At 35.2% G+C, this 22,040-nt stretch overlaps 2 protein-coding genes and 1 non-coding gene across 4 annotated transcripts; 1 reads left to right on the forward strand and 2 right to left on the reverse strand.

The window, feature by feature from the left end:
• Nucleotides 1-2,769: 2,769 nt before the first annotated feature.
• On the reverse strand, nucleotides 2,770-7,699 carry LOC107783000 (transcription factor bHLH68). 2 transcript variants are annotated; one of them, XM_016603956.2, is made up of 7 exons: nucleotides 7,160-7,699; nucleotides 6,146-6,467; nucleotides 5,693-5,767; nucleotides 5,304-5,369; nucleotides 4,883-4,948; nucleotides 4,147-4,209; nucleotides 2,770-3,334 (listed from the first exon to the last, which is right to left on the reverse strand). In XM_016603956.2, the coding sequence occupies exons 1-7, from the start codon at nucleotides 7,357-7,359 to the stop codon at nucleotides 3,203-3,205; spliced, it is 924 nt and encodes a 307-aa protein (XP_016459442.1). In that variant the 5' UTR covers nucleotides 7,360-7,699; the 3' UTR covers nucleotides 2,770-3,202. The 2 variants fall into 2 exon arrangements, with proteins under 2 accessions (XP_016459442.1, XP_016459441.1); XM_016603955.2 differs by having other exon boundaries at nucleotides 5,304-5,375.
• Nucleotides 7,700-17,689: 9,990 nt separating this feature from the next.
• On the forward strand, nucleotides 17,690-18,647 carry LOC107782999 (protein THYLAKOID ASSEMBLY 8, chloroplastic). Its single transcript, XM_016603954.2, has one exon. The coding sequence runs from the start codon at nucleotides 17,798-17,800 to the stop codon at nucleotides 18,494-18,496; it is 699 nt and encodes a 232-aa protein (XP_016459440.1). The 5' UTR covers nucleotides 17,690-17,797; the 3' UTR covers nucleotides 18,497-18,647.
• A 954-nt stretch (nucleotides 18,648-19,601) lies between these two features.
• Nucleotides 19,602-19,683, reverse strand: TRNAS-CGA (transfer RNA serine (anticodon CGA)). Its single transcript has one exon. It is a non-coding gene; the product is annotated as a tRNA-Ser (tRNA).
• Between the last annotated feature and the right edge of the window lie 2,357 nt (nucleotides 19,684-22,040).

A 22,040-nucleotide genomic window follows, 5' to 3' on the forward strand; every position in this document is an offset into this window, starting at 1 on the left:
GCGGATCATAACCCAACCCGTCCAATTTTTATCAAGTATTAATATTTTTTTCTTTATTTTCTTACCATTTATTTAATTACCAAACAAAACTAATAAAACTTTTTATTCTTTATTATAGCTATATATAACATAAAAACAACAACAAAAAAAAAATTCAAAAATATTTTGATAAGGTTTCTCATGGGTCAATTTGAGCTACATTTTAGCTCATTTAGGCTAGCCCAAATTTAAATGGGCTGAATTGGTAGGTCAAATGGGCTGAGTAAAAAAAAAATAGGTATTTTACCTAGCTATACTATATTAAAAACTTATTTACCTATATTCTTTATATTTTGCAGTTTTTAATAAGTATCTAGGTTTTTCTTATAACTTGTATACATTGCTTCTTAAAAGGTTCCTAATCATTATTAGAGTCTTCAATTAAAGGATTCAATTACATCTTTTCCTTTTTTCCCCTTTCTCCTCTTCTCTCTCCTTTTTTTAAAAATCAAAATCCCTTAATCTACGTCCAGAATCTCCATATTCTCTCTTCACCATTGCCGACAGCTTTATATTATTAAAAAATATTCAGAAATTGTATGATAACTATATCATAATTGTAGTTGAATTGTATCAGATACATCAATGCCTAAAACATAAATGTATCAACATGTATCACAATTGTATCTAACTTGTATCGGGTACATTAATACCCAAAATAATACCTGATACAATACTAATAAATTAATATACAGTTATCATATTTGTGATACAAATTGTGAAATTCGTCACGAATTCACAACTGCTCGTAACAATATACAATGAATACACAACAATCATACATTTGTAATACAATTTCTCTAACAAATTATGATACATATACAATTATAATACAATCCCGATATATTTTCTAAAAAATTATGATACAATTATGATCTTCATCGTCCTCAAGTTTCAATCACAACTCTATACTAAAAATTTAATATATTAGTATTATAATTGTATTAGTATTGTATCCACAACTTACCCACAACTTGATTGTGAAGCAAAATTTTGAATTTCTTCTGTATTGTATAAAAAAAAGAAAGAGATTTTGGATGATTGAAAGAGAGAAATCGGATATCAAAAGCTTCAGAAGAGGAAATAATCTGCAATTTTGAGGGGATAACAGTAGATGATTGAAAGAGAGAAATCGGATATCAAAAGCTTTGGAAGATGAGTGAGTAAGCGAGATTTTTGGGTTAGAAAGATTTTGGGTATAAGTGGGGTAAGGGAGAACTCTTACGGTGGGTAAGTACAAATTTGGGTAATTGTTAAAGGAAGAGAGAAGATGTTTTTATAATCCTTTGGAAAAGGAAGAGAATCTTAAATGCAGGGGGATTATGTGTAAGTGATATGCTATATTTAAGGTATGTTGCATTTCTTTTTCTTTTTTTTATGATTTTGTATAAAACTAATAAATATAGATATATAAAGTAATTAACAAGGAATCTAAATTATAGTAGTAAATAAATTTCTAATATAGTATAGCTAGGTAAAAATTTCAAAAAAATAGGCGAGTCGTTGACGTGCTTAAACTTGGGGGGTCATGTTCTTTTGGGCTAATTTTGACACCCCTTAGGTGAGCTGGTGATGTGATAAAGGGAGTTAAGCGCCATCATTAACATGCTAATGGATGTTCTTGGAATATCCGATCAGAATAAACATAATGCAAATCATGAGCAAAAGCTCCACATTTTTTATATAGAAACCAAATTAAACTATATTCTATTGAATGTAAGATTATAGAACTTGGCCGTCCAGCCACTCCCAAAGAAAAACAATTAACATATATAAATATATACTAATAACACTTTTAATAAAGCACAAGTAGACAACATAATGATACTATTTTCTTCCTTTGTGATATTTTAGCATGATCATGACTTGATGATTGTATTGACCTGTGTTTAGCCACATTTATATATTTTGCTGTTTGTTGGACATTATGGACATTACCGATAGTCCCTTCACTTTTTGCATTCCTTTTCTTTTTTAAATCATTTTCTCTTTGTTAGTGGAAAACGATTGTGGAATGACCTATGCATATCCCACACTCAGTACTCAGTAGTCTAGCCTGTCTAGGATAGATTCCCCCTCCCCCCTCTTTTTTTTTTTCACAAAAAATATTACGCGATGATGACATCATATAAGGATTGCAACCTGCGCATCTTGATCATTACAGATATCAATAACTTTGTCCATAAAAACTTGGACAAATGAGAATTAAAAATCATCTGATGTCTTGCCTTCGCTAAAATTTGAAACTAATATCTCATGATTTTCAACTTACTTCATTGATTATTAAACCGTAACTTTGGGTGCCACAACAACATATATATATATATATATATATATATATATATATATATGTTGGTGTACATCTCTTTTTAATATTATAAGCAAAAGGAAAATGCTTTCTTTTTTCACAAAATTTTGATGATTAATTACATCATGTAAGAATTGCAACTTGTCCCTAATACTGTGAATGGATTGGGAACAAGAAGCATGGGCGGAGCTAAAAGCCGAAATAAGAGTTCGATCTATGTATTAAGAAATTCATTCAAAATATGTACAAAAATAAAATTCAGAACTCAATTAATAACACCTATACTCGCTTAGTCTAAGATATATAAAGCATTTTAACTGGCAGCGTATGCATTTTTGTTTAATTCATTGTAGATACACTTAGATATTTGCGTAGGTTAGCTTGGAAGCTGTATGGAACTCAAAAATAGTAGGTTTAGTGTGTTGCTTGAAGAAGAAAGATCAATATTCTTGAATCTAGCAATTGAATTCAAAGTACATATACAACACTTGCAAGCTAGCTTATAGTACTGTTTATAATTATTCATGAAATAAAATGATCATATTGGCATTGACCATAAAATACCACTTTATCATTGTTCCTAAATACTTAGCTAGAAAGGCAAATATATAGCATCAGCAACAGTCAGCCCTGACTTCAGCAGCATATATTGAGAGTGACTGCTTCTGATGTTATATCATATATTTCATCATATCATCACTTCATCATCATTAACTTTAATTTGACTTGTGATCTATGTTGCGCAAGTCTCTTTAAATTGTCGCTAGATATCTTACGGATCCTTCAAAAGTAATACGTATTGAAATATCCGGAGTGCGACAGTATTTTAGAGAGTCCGATCAACATAATTTGATCTTATAAATATCCTCCACCTAGTGCTGGAGCCCAGTAATCGGCAACAATGTCATTTCCAACATGTTGTGTGCAAGATATAGGAGCCAAGCACAGCCCTCTACTCCTCAAATCCTTGGCTCTATGCTGAGAATCCTACAAAATTTATTTCAAAATCATATAACTATGAAAAATTTGAAGGAGATTTAATAGTTGCCGGAAAAAAAATGAAGCTATTTGATAATTGTTGTTATTAGTGCTGATAACTAGCTAAATTATTAGTACTTCTATATGAATAAAAGGGACTCATTTAAAATTTTCATCACTCGTTTCTTGAGTAGAACAAGCTAACGTTTGGATATAGATTTAATTAAAACTTGAAAAAAGAATTTTTCAAAGTTATGTTAAAAAATAGTTTTTGAAAGTTGAATTTGTGTTTTGATATTCATTTTATTTCAAAAAAATTAAAATTTTATGAGTGGAAGAAAAATTGTTATCCAAAAATTGCCCTAAATCAATTTTTGGATACTTGAAATTTTATTTCAATTTTTTTACAAACTGATCAAATTCTATGAACAAATAACAATTTTTTTCTAAGAGATCATGTCGTTCAAGAACTTCAATAATTGTTTGAATTCATAAAGTTGGCAACTTTCGCACCTTAGGACAATTTCTTTTTGAAAAGGAAATTTTGACACTAACGCAAAGCATCTCAAAGCTTGCTTTTTGGCGAGGGATCCAATAAAGCAGCCACATGATCAAATTCGTTGGATAATAAACAACTATAGTATTTTTCTTGAATCATGGTAGAAAATTGTTATTCATTAATATCAAATTAATCCAATATATGATTAGTGTGACATGCACGTGTATGATGGATGTGAAAGAGAAGAGGGAATATAATCTTGGTCGTTCATTGGAAAATGTGAAGAAAACAAACAACTCATGAGATCGATATATATACTCACAGATTGTTGGTGAGTGTGACCCATGCTTCCTGCTACATTGCCCATGTATGGAGAGCTCAATGCCTGCATATGTAGTGCACGAACAGAAAAAAAAAATTAACCAAAAAAGCTGTTGAAAAAAGAAACTATACATTTCGTTTCATTTTATAGGACAATGTTTGATTATATATAAAATTGAGAAAATAAAAAGACTTTTATAAGCTCATACGGAATGTGTCCTAAGAACTTGTGATTTCATACGCGTCATAATATTTTATGGCTATATAAGATATAAAATAAAAAGTTTAAAATTAAAGAATTTTAAAATACAAAAATATAAAAGGAAATAATGTCATACTATAAATAAAATAAAATAGAGGAAGTAGTTTCATAGCAGCGATAATTTTTTTCCTTCTCTAATTTGAGGATACTTAGAATTTATACGTGAAAATAAATGACTCTCGGAACGAATATCTTGATTCTCGCATCCGTAAAGAACTTAATGAAATATGATACTTCGTGTGAATTGTAGAATCCATGAATATACGTGAACTCACGATCTTTCTGTCAAACCAGATATTTTAAATATGTATTTTATAGAATTGATCTAATATTATATGTTGACATCCATGCTCCACAAATATTGAATGATGCATTTGTTTGATTGATTCTCACTTAATACTTTTTTAATAGTATATCCGCCTCCGACAAATCGTATATATATGGAAAGTAGGTTAAGAAATAGAAGAGGAGAGACCTGAATTTGACCCTGAAGGAATCTGATGTAGCCAATAGCTTCTGACAAGACGGAGGCTGTGTCAGTCTGCAAAAGAGTAAACATGCATATTCCATGCCTTAGCATTAATCCAAACTCGGCGTAAATATTATAAATGATCGTATAACTATGACTTTCTTTTATTGATCATTCTCTTTAATTTCTTTTTTTTGTCAGATCTTTTTCTGAAGATAACTTTAAAGACAATGCTTCATGGGTATATATATTAAAGCAAAAGTGAAAGATTAAAATCTGTTTCTGTAATCTCCTTTTATGGGTTTCATCATAAACTGTCAGCACTACTAAATTGACTCTACATAATTAGTCTATTATATTCCTTGCTATGAGAGATCGAGCTAAGTAGCACAAATTAAGAGACTGTACTAAGTTTAATTTACTTTACCTTTCCAAATGGAGAAACAAGTTGGTGGAGTGCTGTTATCCTATCCCCTAGCTTCTCTTTTCTTACCTGCAGCTTAGAATATATATATATAAACAAATTAAACTATATATATATTAGTGAGGACTTCATGAACTCTTCATGCATAGTTTTCAGCTATATGTTGCTCAGAGCTATTAAAAAATGTCAATAGGTTCGTGTCGAATCCTTCAGTATTTTTGGAGAATACAACACGGATACGGTAACATATTTTTGAAAGTCCGAGTAATATGGCTTTTTAATGACTTGCTTGATCAGCAGGTGCAAGAGACTTATTCAACAAAATATATAATTACATTGAATTAGAATTAAAGATTAATGGGGGATATGGAATTAATAGAGAATTATATTACCTTGAGAGATGGTTGAGCTGAGGAATGCTGAATTCTAGCCTTCTTTGTTACCCCTCCACTGCGTGTGCTGTTACACTTTCAAAGTAAAAAAAAAAGGTTAAGCAAAACATACTTTGAGAGCTAAAAAGAGAAAAATAGTGACACCTAGCAAAGCAAGTAAATACACCTGAATTAATCATCTTTTATTATGATTAATTCGTTTGGCTAATGATAGAGTAATTTGGCATTTATCATAAAATTACCTTTTCCTTTTGGAATGTTACTTATGTACTTATTGACTTTATGCAAAGATAAAGATGAAAAATCCACTTTTCGAAATAACCTAAATTAACACTCATCCAACTATTTAAACTAAAATAGTGGACGGATATTATTTTTTTATAATCATTATATAAAGCAAATAGTGAATCTGACCCGTTATTTGGTTAAAGATCTATCCCTTTCTTTTCTTACCTCGGATGAATGGTCTGGATGTTGATGCTTGACTTCCACCTTACTGGTAATTTTATTACCAGAAAAATTCAAAATATCATGGCTTAAATTTGTGGTAACACAAGAGTTAGCTGGTGATGAAGCTGCTGGCAAATCTTGGTAATTACTGTACAATACTTGGCCCACTACTTGTGGTTTTACATCAACAACAGGAACCCTAAAACTAGAAGATGATGGATTGATGGGATTCAAACTTTGGACTTCTTCCCACTTCTCCTGCAGCTTCTTGTACTGATGAAAATGACTCATACCAGACTTTTCTTGTTCACCCGATAATCCAGACCTGCAATTTAAATAGGGACAAAATAAGAAGGAAAAAAATTAAAGTTTCACCAAGTCAAAACACCACACTCATGACTTGGATTAACACATAATCCACATAAAATGATCAAGTACAACAGAAATAGTTAGGGAGGTAGTTTGTGACGGTGATTTTTCAATCTTATCTTCTAGGTAATTTAGAATCCTTATACATGAAGTTGTTTAATTTTGCCGTGTGGTTAGACTTTATTACTGATTTTTTTACCACATTTTTCATAGGGTCCTTTTATCTCGTCCTTCTCTAAGCTCTGGTCATAAAAGAAGGAAACGAAAAGAAAGTATAAGTAAAAACTGGTTTTCATGATGTCTATATCTATCTATTAAAAAACTCAAAACTCATACCATGGAAGTTCTTTGGAAATCCAAAAGTAATTGGCAAAGAAAGACTCTTTATTTCGCACTACAAAACTTTTTAGTCTTTGAAGTTTGATAACAAATAACATGGTAAATACAAAGACTACAAATGTTTAGGGTAACATATTTAAACCCTCTACACAAATTAAACTGATTGTTTTTCTACCGTCACAAGGTAAGAATAAGGCATGAGTACACATCATCCTCCCAGACCTCATTTCACTGTGGTTGTTATTGTTGTACACAAATTAAACTGGCTATAACAACCAAGAAAAACCAAAAGAGTTAAAGAGTATTTACAGAAGTAGCTGGCTCCATGAGCGAGGGAAATCTTGGCTTGGAATATTAATATCAGCCAAAAAATTAGAAGATCCATAAAAAAGCTGAGACGACGACGAAGAAGAAGAAGAAGAAGAAGAAAAGTGCTGAGATTCATGATTGGGATGCATGCTTCCGTTCATCATCATGCTCCACCAGTTATTTGTAGGATTTCCAGCCATCAGTTACCTACTACTGATTATTGTAGCTAGAAACACATCTTAATATTTAAGGGGAAAAAAAATCCTATCTTTCTTTCTTTCTTTCTTTTTAGCTAGCTTTACATATGAGTAGCTAGCTTTGTCTGTCTTCTTTCCTTGTGTGAGCACCAAAACGAAACTTAGTTGAAGCTTTCAGGTCTCTATTTGCTTTTCTCAGAAGAGGTAGAAGAAACCAATATGTCCCTTTCAAATATATATTTACTTAGTAGTATTTCTTACTTGTGGGGTTGACTAGCTTTGAGGTTTTATTTTTTTGTTTTCCTCTCTAGCTAGCTCTTCCATCGATCGTTCAATTATATGTGTACTTATTCTTCTTTATTTTGAAAAATTTCTTGCTTTAGCTTTACTGTAAAGTGGGGGCAAGAAAAGGCTGGTGGGGGAGTGTTTTCAGGCCATTAAAAAACAAATGCTCGTGGGGTTTTAATTCCTTGATTTGGGGTGACGTGGTAACTTTGGGATTGTTTATTTTCTCTAACTAGCTATACATATGTCGAGCTGCCTTCATTGCTAGGTCATATCATATTATTATCATCTAAAGGAGATCATGCACTTTTCCGGAGTAATAACCGATCAACTTTTAATTTCTATACACTAATTGTATAAGAAAAAATTATATTATCAGATTATTTACATGCAGCTTTCACAAGTAATGAAATTACACGTTATCAATATATATCTGCTGCCTACTTTAAGTTTTGTTCATATATAGTCTAGTAATGATGTCTATCTTCCCTGTTTTGAGAGGTTACTTTCTCACGTCCAAGTAAATAACATGTTGAGACAAAATTTTATTGCTCGAGCAAACGGCTAGTTGTATGACAATTCATCTTACTCGGCTAAGACAGTTAACTCGTACACTCTTACATAGTCATTTTGAGGTATAGTTGTTGGTAAAAGTGGATGGATTAATTTCACGTAGGTAGTAGAAGTCAAGGAGAGTAGCATGTACAGTCAAATCTTTCTATAAGTCTAGTTTTGTTCTGATACTATTATTTTTACTTGAAAAATTCTTTATTTTCAAGTAAAAAGTGAAAGAAGAGAATATCATGGTGTCCTAGTCAATTTTAACCTCAAATAAAAAGTTCATCTCAGTAAATTTATTTCTTTGTGTCGCCTAATGGAAAGAAGAAAAGATATGATAACCTTTCAAATAGTCGTTCAACTTTAAGGGTATTATCACTTTTAGCTCGTGTCAGAAACTATTTACATATGGTAGCCGAAAAAGTATATAAAACTTGTATATAACATACAGAATGTATACATATACAAATTTTATATATTTTTCAGCTATTATTTTTATATCGGCTATCCAGCGTCATTTTTCCTCAACTATTTAACTACAAAATACAAATACTCCTTTGTTTCAACTTTAACTAAATATTGTCCAAATGTGTACCTAGTGAGCCCTCTACCAGACTAAGAGCCCGTTTTGATTGACTTATTTTAAGTATTTTTAAGCCAAAATAGTTTTTAAATCATTCTTGTGTCGCCTAATGGAAAGAAGAAAAGATATGATAAACTTTCAAATACTCTTTTAACTTTAACTTCGAATACTCTTTTTTTCAACTTTAACTAAAAATTGTCCAAATGTGTACCCAGCGAGCCCTCGGCTAAAATTACTTTGTTGGGTTCAGAAACAAAACTTGAATAAAGAAAAAGACGTACGTGATATGTGTACGTGCAACTTGCTATATGAATTATTACTTAGTGCTAAATTTAATAATTTTGATAGTAGCCAAACCAATACTTCTCGACATGCGCGTGCCTACTGCCTCGTTTTGTTTGGTCATGGTTGCCAAATTGGGCTATCTGGATACCCCTTGACACATACACTAACACTAACTTTTCTCATCCCACTGTTAGGTCATAGGTGGCTGCAAAAGAAAACATATACTATATGAAGCCCTTTTTACTTGAGTAATTAGAATGGAACTAGCTATACTGCATGTGTAACCCCACTCTAAAATTGCCAGTTCAGCTCTTCCGCAGATTGATTTGAAGTGTTCGTCCTAATAACCGTGACTGGTAGTACAAATTTAGAGCAGACGCAGAGTATTAAGCTATCCAAAACTTTTTGCTAATGAGTTAAAAGCTAACGGTGACTAGAAAAAGAAAAGAAAAGCTAATGGTAACAATTAAGAATTTAAGTTCTATAGAAAATATTTACAAGACTAGGTCATTTAAATCAATTACAAGTACTCTATTTAACCTGATAACAATCAATGCATCCCGCACGCACGCAAGGACGCATCCCAAAGGTATAATATAGACATCCTAGCATAAGCATCAGTGGCTACTTGCACAGTTCGGATCCGTGACCTATAAGTCACACGGAGATATCCTTACCGTTGCTCCAAGGCTCCAGTTAAATTACACTAATTGTGTAAATAATTTATTACATGGTCAGCATATATAGCTAATTCCAACAATAAAGTACCTATTGGACCAATTCAGGAGTCTTATTGCTGACGGCATACTCCCTTTTTATCCTAACTATCTTTCGAGCTTAGATTGCTACTAGGGACAAGTGTAGTTTTTATTTGAGGTTTTTTGACCCTTGTAGACCCAACCAAAAAGATAAGCGGAAAAAGGAAATACGATGCTGAAATTGAGAGGACTTACCTTTAATGCAATTCATTCACCTATAAGCCCATGGAAAGAACAGAAAGGTAAGGATTAATGGTCTAAATTCCCATGAAATCACACGTTATGATGAACTTTTACTGCTCAAATACTTCAACGGCTCTTATCAATTTAAAAGCATTATAACCTGCACATCACTTGGCAACTTTACATGCAGATTCAGTAACACACCGCACACTGGCTTACAATCTGAAACTGTAAGGAAATGAAAGATTTCTCTCTTTTTTGTCCATTCTTTTAAGTTTTAATTAGGAAGTTACTCTGACCAAAACTAAAAAAGGGCTGCTTGAGCCATTTGATAAAAAATTGAATCAATTGTGACCTGTGACTGATCAAACTTTTAAGAGAATCTCTAAAATAAGCATATAAATGAGATTAAAAAGAAAGGCTATATTGAAAGAGACAAGAAACTTTAACAAATGAATGCACTCAATAAAGCAGATCAAGTTGCTTTATAGAGGAATCTTGATTCCTAGTTCAATTTCTATGTTATCTTTGGGCAACTTTTGATCCATAGTTTGACTGAAGCTTGCCTTTCCCGTCATTTCATTTCACGTTGGACAACAATTATTGTTTCTGACTAATGTTGACCAAACCGCCATGTCGTTGCATAGCAGCAACCGGTTCGCCACATCGGGGGCAACGGAAAGACGGAGCAGCGGAGCACCGTGTTTGAAGACAGTAGTAACAGTAGCTGTATAGTGACAGAGATACATAAACCTCACAGAACAGCAGTTACTAACAGGATACTGAAAACTAGAAATCAGAACACAAATGACGTCAAGTCGTCAACCCAAATGGATGACAAGATGAAGGCACAAGCAAGATATCCCCTCTGCAATATCTAAAGATACAATTGCCTTAATAGTGGACTGACTACAATAGATATTTCTGTTACTTCGTCTAAACTAGTTTTGTATACATGACAACTTGGTTATACTTGGTAGTTTGTATAGGTATCAGATCTATCTTGATGTTCCCATCTTTCTATATTTTGACCCATTGATTGGGTAAAGTTACCGACTCTATCTGGAAATGAAATCTTAATATGCTTTCCCAATATCTTTGTACAATGTCGATAACTATACTTTTCATAATAATTTAAATGAGCTTTAAAGAAGTGTTATTTCCACATAGAAACATACACTAAAAAATCATTAAAGGTATCTATAAAATGGCTCAGTCTAATCCCTAAACTTTGTCTTTGTCTTTCCTTTCTAAATCATAAGATTGAAACATATAGCCTAATTTTAGTTTGTGAGGGCCTAGTGCAGAAGCAAATTCAGGATTTAAGCTTTATGGGTTCAACCTTTAAGGTTTTTAGCATTGAACCTATTGTATTTTAAAAGTTATGGGTTCATATATACTATTTGTTGCAATTTTGGTAGTTTTTAGACATAAGTTTATGATCCGCGCTGAAAGTGTTAGGTTCAGATGAACCTGGTATCAGTATGCAGCATCCGCCACTGGCCTAGTGGCTGCAAATTAAAATCTGTAAGTCCAATTCAGTAAATAAAATTCTAAAAATTCTAGTGGACGTACAGCATTATCACACACGTCACGAGTTCAAATCCAAATACTAACTACTAAGTCAAGCATAAAAACGAGCACAAAAGAAGATGGAGCCAAAAAAAGAAAATAAAGATAGTGGATATACCTGCTGAGATGAAGCAAGCGAGCGAGGTAGTAACTTATTGCAGGTAGTGAGCCAAGCGTCTTGTTGAAATTGTCAAAAGTCTCACATCGGTGGATGACAATTTTGAATGGGAATTTCACCCTATAAAAGGAGGCCTAATGTTTAGGATTTAAATACACCTCTCATTTGCCTTTTTATCTTCTTAAGGCATTTGTATCTTCTCTCTTTAGTATTATTTCATTTGTAATTTTAGAGTGGAATAAAATATTGATTGTGTCCGAGGAAGTAGGCAAAATTGGCTGAACCTCGTAAATTCTGGTATTCTTTTATTGTTGTCTTATTGTCTTGTTTATTATTTAGTGGTTGTCATAATTTTTGGTATAGTAGTTGTGACTCATTCACACTATATACATTTGACTTCCGCAACAATTGGTATCAGAGCCAAGGTACTGTCTAAGTATGCTCTGTGGTTGCAGCATAGTCTGATCTTCCACATCAGAAAAGATCTATCTTGGTAACTGAGTCAAGGTTCTGTCTGAGTATGCTCTGTGGTTGCAGCTTAGTCTGATCTTCCACACCAGAAAGGAAATAATCTTGATTTGTGTCGTCAGATACTAAATAATATTTGTGTCAAAATGGGAGACAGTAAACAAGAAGAATCTACATCAAGTGTCAATAATACGTCATCGTTGGCATCTTCGCTTATGACAAGAATTGTGTCAAATGCGAAATTTGCGGTAGAAATTTTTGACGGGTCAGGACATTTTGGGATGTGGCAAGGCGAGGTTCTAGATGTTCTTTTTCAACAAGGGCTAGATCTTGCCATTGAAGAAAAGAAGCCAGATGTTATTGGAGAAGAAGATTGAAAAATTATCAATCGTGTTGCTTGCGGTACCATTCGATCCTACCTTGCTAGAGAGCAGAAATATCCATACACAAAGAAAACTTCTGCAAGTAAATTATGAAAAGCACTGGAGGATAAATTTTTGAAGAAAAATAGTCAAAATAAATTGTACATGAAGAAGAGACTGTTTCGCTTCACCTATGTTCCTGGTACCACAATGAATGAACATATCACCAGTTTCAATAAGTTGGTCACAGATTTACAAAATATGGATGCAACTTTTGATGATGGTGACTTGGCCTTGATGTTGTTGGGGTCACTTCCTAATGAGTACGAGCACCTTGAAACTACTCTACTCTATGGAAATGACGAAATTTCTCTCAGAGAAGTTTGTTCGGCTTTGTACAGCTATGAACAAAGAAAGGGAGAAAAACAGAAGGGCGAAGAAGGAGAATCACTAATTGTGAGGGGTCGTCCTCAAAATCAAACGAGGACTAAGAAGGGAAGATCCAAGTCGAGATCTAGACCCAGCAAAGATGAATGTGCCTTTTGTCGAGAAAAGGGGCACTGGAAGAAAGACTGTCCGAAATTGAAGAATAAGGCCAGACATAACAATGGAAAGGCCATTATGGATTCAAATGTAGCTGATTGTGATGATTCAGACTTCTCATTAGTTACAATAGAGTTATCAACATCATCAGACATATGGTTGATGGACTCGGCTTGTAGCTATCATATGTGTCCCAACAAGGACTGGTTCGTGAATTTTCAAGAAGGAGAATATGGAGTCATCCACACAGCGGATAACATCCCTCTTACCTCATATGGCATTGGTTCAATAAGATTAAGGAGCCATGATGGAATGATCAGAACATTAACAGATGTTCTATATGTACCGGGTTTGAAGAAGAATCTCATCTCTGTGGGAGCCCTAGAATCAAAAGGGTTCAAAATCATTACAGAAAATGGAGTGATGAGAATATGCTCCGGTGCACTAGTGGTAATGAAGGCCAATCGGAAGAACAATAACATGTACCGCTATCGTGGTAGTACAGTTATTGGGACAGCGACAGTGACATCCAGTGATGACAAAGAGGCAGAAGCAACCAGGCTATGGCACATGCGCTTGGGACATGCTGGAGGGAATTCCTTGAAAGTTCTATCTAATCAAGGATTGTTAAAAGGCGTAAAGACTTGCAACTTGGAGTTTTGCGAGCATTGTGTCAAAGGAAAACAGACAAGGGTTAAATTTGGTACAGCGATCCATAATACTAAAGGCATTTTGGATTATGTACACTCTGATGTTTGGGGTTCTTCCAAAACACCTTCATTGGGTGGGAAGCACTATTTTGTAACCTTTGTTGATGATTTTTCCCGAAGAGTGTGGGTGTATACAATGAAGAGGAAAGATGAAGTGTTGGGAATTTTTCTCAAATGGAAGACGATGGTGGAGAATCAAACAGGCAGGAGGATCAAGTGTATTCGCACAGACAATGGAGGTGAATACAAAAATGATCATTTCAATAAGGTCTGTGAAAATGATGGCATCGTCTGACACTTCACTGTCAGACATACACCACAACAGAATGGAGTGGCAGAACGTATGAACCGGACTTTACTGAAGAAGGTACGGTGTATGTTGTCCAATGCTGGCTTGGGCAAAGAATTTTGGGCTGAGATAATTACATATGCATGCCACCTCATTAATTGTCTACCATATGCTGCCATTGATGGCAAGACACCATTTGAAAAATGGTATGGAAAACCTGCTGTAGATTATGACTCTTTGCACGTGTTTGGCTCAATTGCATACTATCATGTGAAAGAGTCAAAATTGGATCCGAAAGCAAAGAAGGCTATATTTATGGGGATTACTTCTGGAGTCAAATGATACCGCTTATGGTGTCCAGAGACAAGGAATATTATATTCAGCAGAGATGTTACCTTTGATGAATCTGCCATAACAGATAAGGTGACAGTTGAAGATGTTTAACAAAATGGTGGTGCATCAAAGCATGTGGAGTTTGAGGGAAAATTTATTTTTCCTACACAAGAAGCAGAGGAGGAAACTCATGAAGATTACCCTCTGGAAGAAGAGCCAGTAGAGAGGGAGATTCCAACTCAGGAACCTCGACAACAACTTGAATCAATAGCAACCAGCAGGCCAAAAAGGACAATAACGAAACCTGTTCGTCTCATAGAGACGGTTGCTTGTGCAACCTCAATTGTAGCTGATGGTGTTCCTACCACTTATAAAGACGCAATCCAAAGTTCAGAAGAAGATAAGTGGAGGATTGCCATGAATGAAGAAATGCAGTCCCTTCATCAGAATCATACATGGAAATTGGCCAATCTCCCGAAGGGAAAGAAAGCAATTGGGTGCAAATGGGTATTTGCAAAGAAAGAATGATTTCCTAACCAAGAAGATGTTCGCTACAAAGCAAGATTGGTGGCCAAAGGATATGCTCAAAAGGAGGGAATTGATTACAATGAAGTATTTTCTCAAGTTGTAAAATATTCCTCCATTAGAATTATGTTGGCTTTGGTAGCACAGTTGGATTTGGAACTAGTTCAGATGGATGTAAAAACTGCGTTTTTACATGGAAACTTGGAGGAGAAAATCTACATGACTCAGCCAGAAGGATTCAAAGTTGCTGGAAAAGAAAATATGGTATGCAAACTTGAAAAATTATTGTACGGATTGAAACAATCTTCTAGACAATGGTATAAGCGATTTGACAAGTTTATGTTGCGGCAAGGGTACAAGAGAAGCAAATACGATCATTGTGTATATTTGCGCAAACTTAATGATGGTTCCTTTGTATATCTTCTCCTATATGTTGATGATATGTTGATAACTTCCAAGAATTCGGAAGAAATTGATAAGTTGAAGATTCAACTGAAGGAGGAGTTCGAGATGAAGGATCTGGGTGAGGCAAAGAAAATTCTTGGCATGGAGATAATAAGAGATAGACGTTCAAAGAAACTCTGTTTATCTCAGAAAGAATATTTGAAGAGAGTACTACAACGTTTTGGCATAGATAAGAAGACTAAGCCAATTAGTACGCCACTTGCTCCCCATTTTAAGCTAAGTACTACTATGTCGCCAAAGGATGAAACTGAACATGAGTATATGTCAAGGGTACCATACGCAAATGTTGTTGGTAGCTTGATGTATGCAATGGTTTGTACGAGACCTGACATTTCACAAGCCGTTGGAGTTATTAGCAGATATATGCATAATCCAGGAAAGGAGCATTGGCAAGCTGTGAAATGGATTCTACGGTATATTCATAGTACTGTAGATGTTGGGTTAGTTTTTGAGCAGGAAGGCAATCGGTCTTTAGTTGGATATTGTGACTCAGATTTTGCGGGTGATCTGGACAAACGAAGGTCAACTACTGGTTATGTGTTTACTTTTGCAAAGGCACCAGTTAGTTGGAAGTCTACTTTGCAGTCAACAATTGCTTTGTCTACAACAGAGGCAGAGTACATGGCTATTACAGAGGCTGTGAAGGAGGCAATTTGGCTTCAGGGGTTGCTAAAGGAGCTTGGTATTGAACAAAAAAATATTATAATTTTTTGTGATAGTCAAAGTGCTATTCAATTAGAGAAGAACCAAGTTTATCATGCAAGGACGAAGCACATTGATGTTCGGTATTATTTCGTACGAGAAATCATAGAAGAAGGTGGAGTCACGGTGAAGAAAATTCATACTACGGAGAACCCTGCTGATATGCTGACAAAAGTGGTGACTGCGGTCAAGTTTCAATATTGTTTGGATTTGATCAACATTGTTGAACACTAAAGATTGAAGATGAAGACACAACCAAAATTTATTATTGAGAGAAAATTGAAGATGTGGAATTGTGCCAAGGTGGAGATTTGTTGAAATTGTCAAAAGTCCCACATCGGTGGATGACAATTTTGAATGGGAATTTCACCCTATAAAAGGAGGCGTAATGTTTAGGATTTAAATACACCTCTCATTTGCCTTTTTATCTTCTTAAGGCATTTGTATCTTCTCTCTTTAGTATTATTTCACTTGTAATTTTAGAGTGGAATAAAATATTGATTGTGTCCGAGGAAGTAGGCAAAATTGGCTGAACCTCGTAAATTCTGGTGTTCTTTTATTGTTGTCTTATTGTCTTGTTTATTATTTAGTGGTTGTCATAATTTTTGGTATAGTAGTTGTGACTCATTCACACTATATACATTTGGTTTCCGCAACACGTGTTTGGGATTGCTTGTGCTGGACGAGGAAGATGAAGCTAGGGTTTGTCTATCCATCTTCTAATATAACTGCTTTCACCTGAATTTCAATGGCGAAGAGATATACTAGAAAAAAGAAAGTTGGAGTTCTTTACCGGCGGGCAAACGCAGCGCAGGCCTAATTCTGGCGGTTATTTTACAAAAATGTTTTTCTTGCGGGGAAAAGGGCATTTTCATCTCTCGGACTATGAAAACGATGAGCCTAGGCCCTAGCCATTCGTTGAAAGTCTCAAAGATTTATTGAAAGTCGCGAAGCCCGTTATCGACCAGTCATGCCCTCAATTTTCAGGAGTTTTCATTTGGCTTCTACTAACAGTAGTGACAGCCCGGGCCAATTGCCATAACAAAGCTAGTAAACTTTTTTACTCTAAATTTGTTTGGAATAATTTATTAAAAAAAAGTTGGTTGGAGCAGTTGAAGATTAAAGCATCTATAAAAGATCACAGTGAATCATGGGATAGTTTGATCAAAGATAATCAAAGCCACTTCGTCTTCCGTTATTTATTTTCCTTTTTCTGATATTATTTTAGAAAACCTGCATACATATTTCTGTAATTTCCTTTGATGGTATTATAGAATGGTAAATTTCTTAAGGATACACAATTTATTGTTGGGCTTGAAACTCTTTTACTTCTGTTTCTATTTTAATTTTGCAGAATTATTTTTTTCAAACAGTCTACTAACAGATACATCCTTTAATCATGCTACGTACTTCAGCTTAGATAGAACAGACTAGCTACATGAGTTCAATCTTAACGTTAAAGGTCTCTTTGATTAAAAAATGAGCTGAAACAGAATTCATAAGAGAAACTTGAGTGTATAAATGTAGTCTATATGAACTATAGGGACTAAACTGTAACTAAAATAAAACTAAAAAACTACCAAAGTTTTTTTAAAAGAAGAGGCAAAACAAAATTCGGGTTTCTGAAACCCGTTCCTTTCCTAATTTTAGGTTTGGTATAATTCGATTCACACCCTTGTACCAGTGGAACGTAATCCCATTCATGGCATCCTCTGTATCCACAAACCTCAATTTCCTCTTTCAACATTCTTCAGTAATCCGTCCACTGAAATCTACCACCAGAAGACAATTCTCAGTGCGATGCGGCGGCCCCAGAAGCAATCGTGGACCTCTAGTCAAGGGCCGAATACTGAGCATAGAAGCAATCCAAGCAATTCAAGCTCTAAAACGAGCCCAAAGAACCGACCCGTCCCAAATTGAAGCTCAACTTTCCAAAACCCTCTCTCGTCTCATCAAAGCAGATCTCATTTCCGCCTTCAAAGAACTCTTACGACAAGACCTTACCGATTTAGCCCTCAAAGTTTTCCCAGCCGTTCAATCTGAATGCAGTGTTCCCGATTTGGGTCTTTACGCTGACATGGTTTTAGCTTTGACTCGGACAGGTTTGACTCAACATATTGATGATTTGATTTGTGATTTAGAGAAAGAGGGTACAATTCAAGTTGATGATAAGGCGCTGGTGAGATTAGTGAGGGCGTTGATTGAAGGTGAACAGGTTGAATTGACTGTTAGAGTTTATGAAATGATGAAAAGGAGTGGATGGGGTTCTGGAATTGAAATTGATGAATATGTAGCTAAGGTTTTAAGGAGGGGTTTTAAAAGGTTTGGGAAAGAGGATTTGGCTGATGAGGTTGATGGACAATTACAAAGTGTGTCTCGTGTAGTTTTGGGGAAACATTAGATTCTGAAATTTGAGAACGAAATTAGATTACTTTTCTTTATCCATTGTAACACTAGTATACATTGTTTTTGTGTCCCTCCTTAATATCCTTTACCAATGATGATGATAACTGAGCTTTGATTCTAATGAAAATATTACCAAGTTCATGAAATTATGCTAAAATTAGAGGTCTTTACCCGTGCTTAGAAATTAGGGAAATGCAAATATAAGTTATCTCATTGTCAGGGGGAATCCAAATCTTTTTTGCAACTTTTATTTTTTGAATTTACATCTCTAAGGTGCAAGACTCGTATATAAAGATAACAATAGCTACTGCTACTAACGTTAATAGGCACTTTACTATCCATAAACAAAGAATAGTTTCTTGTCCACAAACAAAGCATTCTTCATAACCAAAGCATTGTTCTTCGTTATGCTGATCTTCTAAATGTTCCGTGGTGTGTCAGGTCGCACTGGATTTTTGCTTTAGATATACAAGTGTATTCATTGCGAGAAAATGACAAAAAATAGTCCCTTATCTTTGGCAGTAGATTCAAAATAGTCTCTTAGGTATCACATGCTCAAATTTGGCCTTTAAATTTGTCAAAACTAAAGTAAGCACTTTTGGTCTCCACTAGATATTTACCAAATTTTGATTCTAAAATTTAGTCGAGCTATAGAAAAAATAATTCTAACGACCAAAAATTACACCTCAAAAAGCTGCATCATACTCCATAAATAGACCAAAAATAACATAAACTGCAAAAATTGCACTTCCAAATAGAGTTCTCATGAAATATTTTATATTTTTACATTTCGATTAATTTTAAAAAGAAATAGGTTGATAAATATTTAACAGAAATCAAAAGTAATCAGTTTTGACAAATTTAAAGAACCAAAATTGTTAAGGTGATACTTCAGTGACTATTTAAAACCTATTGTCAAAGATAAGGGATCATAGTTTTTATTTTCCCATATTGCCACTGCAGCGCAAAATAGAGGAAAAACTGACATTAACCAAAAAGGAAAGAAAGGAGGTTCTTATTGAAAGGAGAAAAAAATGTGGATAGAAGTAGGATGAGGGGAAAAAATGTGGATAGGTGTAGGATGGAGGGGAAAAAACTAACGTCGACAGCAGGATTCGAACCTGCGCAGGCATAGCCCAACAGATTTCGAGTCTGTCTCCTTAACCACTCGGACATATCGACACTTTCCACTTTCAGGTCCTTAATGAAAATTATACCTCAATACCCAAGATTAATTATGCATCTGGTTTACATTCACAAAAAGGTTAAAAATTTACATCCTTCTATACTTAGATATTGGGGAGTCACACGCCCCACACCTTGAGGAGTGGAGGAGGATTATTTGATCTATGAGAACCCATTAATTGTCTAAAAATTTTATCCATTTATTACACTGGCTAAATTTTTCAATAACATTGAAATGCGCGAATCAAAATCATGTATTTGATGCGAAGCGTGACCAAGGCCTGAGTTAAAAATGTCTCTCTCTGGTTATATTGTATACTGCAAGATTTTATCCAAAAAGATGTTCGAAATTGTTGTTATATTAGTCTCGGATCAGTTGGCAGCAGTTTCCCTTCACAAATTGTTTGTACCCAGAACAACTACTAATGTATATGCCACTTTGAGCTACGCAAATAGGTTTCATCAATTTCCTTTTGACCAAATCGGTAATTATTATTGTAAGAAGCTGAATCTTTAACATTTTGTGGTGTTAGAATTTGTATACGGGTGAAATCGAGCCGGTGAGCGTCCCGATTTCCCGGGGAGGTAAACAAAGCAGGGTCGTGAATGTAAGGAATCGAAATCAGAGCGTGGAGCCTCTCGTATTAGGGACCGAGCAAAACACCTGCCCTCGGAGCCATCGGGACCACGTCCACCGGGTCCGGTTCGTGTCCCAAGACCTCCAAGAACTATACCAAACAACCGCACACGACTAACAAAGGACCGTGATGTCCGTGCCCAACCAGATATCATGGCACGAATCTCAGCCCGTATCGGCAGAAAATCAGTGATTAGCAAAAATGAAGATTTTTACCTTTCTTAGAATTATACCTAGGGTAAAACTCCCCTACTATATATAGGGAAAATTTATTATTCATTAGAGACACTGTGACGCGCATACCAAGGCAATATACTTCTATTTCTGAAAACTATTCAAAGTTCTTATTCTTGTTCATAAGTTCTTCATAAGTGCAAGCTCGGAACTAAAGGCAGGTTCCTTGTTAAGCCATTAACCGAAATCGGACTCATTTTTATCATTGGTTTGGTCATTTATTACGTCTTTATTTGCTTATTCTAACGTTATTAATCACTTGTACTGAATTAATCCACATATCCTTAAAATCACGTATAAATTTAATTGTTATCCGTTTTTATGGGTAAACGGTTTGGCTCCCACCGTGGGGCTAAGAATAATAGTGGTAATTTGATACAAATTTCCATAACACACTTTGTTTTACGCTTGTTCTTTGAGATTTTAATTTCAGATCAATTTAAGAATGTCAAACTCTCAATTTGCTCACTTGAACGTTGATGCTAAGTCTGGCAACCATGGCGAGAACAACAATATAGTGCCCAGCAACGAGGTGTCCCATATTGACCCCAACGGTGTTCCGGCCACGGACCCAATCGATGGCAACTTACATGTGGCCATCGACGCAAACTTGCCTACCGATCCCCAAAACAGCGTTCGCGGAGGAGCTCGATCAACAACCCGGGGTACGCACGATGGTGAAGGCGATGGGATCAATTTACGGATGATTTTCAAAATGTTACAAGCTCAACAAGCGGCGATAGCCTAGTTGCAGAACCAAAGTCACGCCTCCACCAGAGTTGAGCTCGAACCATACCTGAAAAATACCCAAAGAAATGAATAAACCACGGAAAGGCCGGGTGAAGTTAAATCCGGGACCAACCCCGGAATAATAAAGATACTTGAGGAACTGACAAAGCGGGTGAAATCAGGGGAAAATAAGATCGAAGCCAACGACAAAAAAGTAAAGACCTATAACTCTAGGGTTGATAAAACCTCACGAGCACCCCCGATATTGAAAGGCCTGAATTCCAAGAAATTTTTCCAAAAGCCTTTCCCTCCGAGCGCGACACAAAAGCCAACCCTGAAGAAATTCGGTATACCCGAAAATCCAAAGTATAACGGGACTACGGATCCAAATGAACACATGACCTCCTACACATGTGCCATCAAGGGAAACGACTTAGAAGATGACGGAATTGAGTCAGTTTTGCTGAAAAAGTTCGAAGAAACCCTGTCGAAAGAAGCCATGATATGATATCACAACTTACCCCCTAATTCCATTGATTTGTTTGCTATGCTTGCAGATGCCTTCGTAAAAGCTCACGCCAGGGCCATCAAGGTCGAGACCAGAAAATCAAAACTTTTCAAAGTGAAACAGAGAGAGAACGAAATGCTGAGGGAATTCGTGTCGAGGTTTAAAATGGAACGAATGGACCCGCCTCCTGTTGCGGACGATTGGGTCGTTCAAGCATTCACTCAAGGACTCAACCCCCAAAGCTCC

This window comes from Nicotiana tabacum, chromosome 4, assembly GCF_000715075.1.
Source record: "Nicotiana tabacum cultivar K326 chromosome 4, ASM71507v2, whole genome shotgun sequence".
In the NCBI taxonomy this organism is placed as follows: domain Eukaryota; kingdom Viridiplantae; phylum Streptophyta; class Magnoliopsida; order Solanales; family Solanaceae; genus Nicotiana; species Nicotiana tabacum.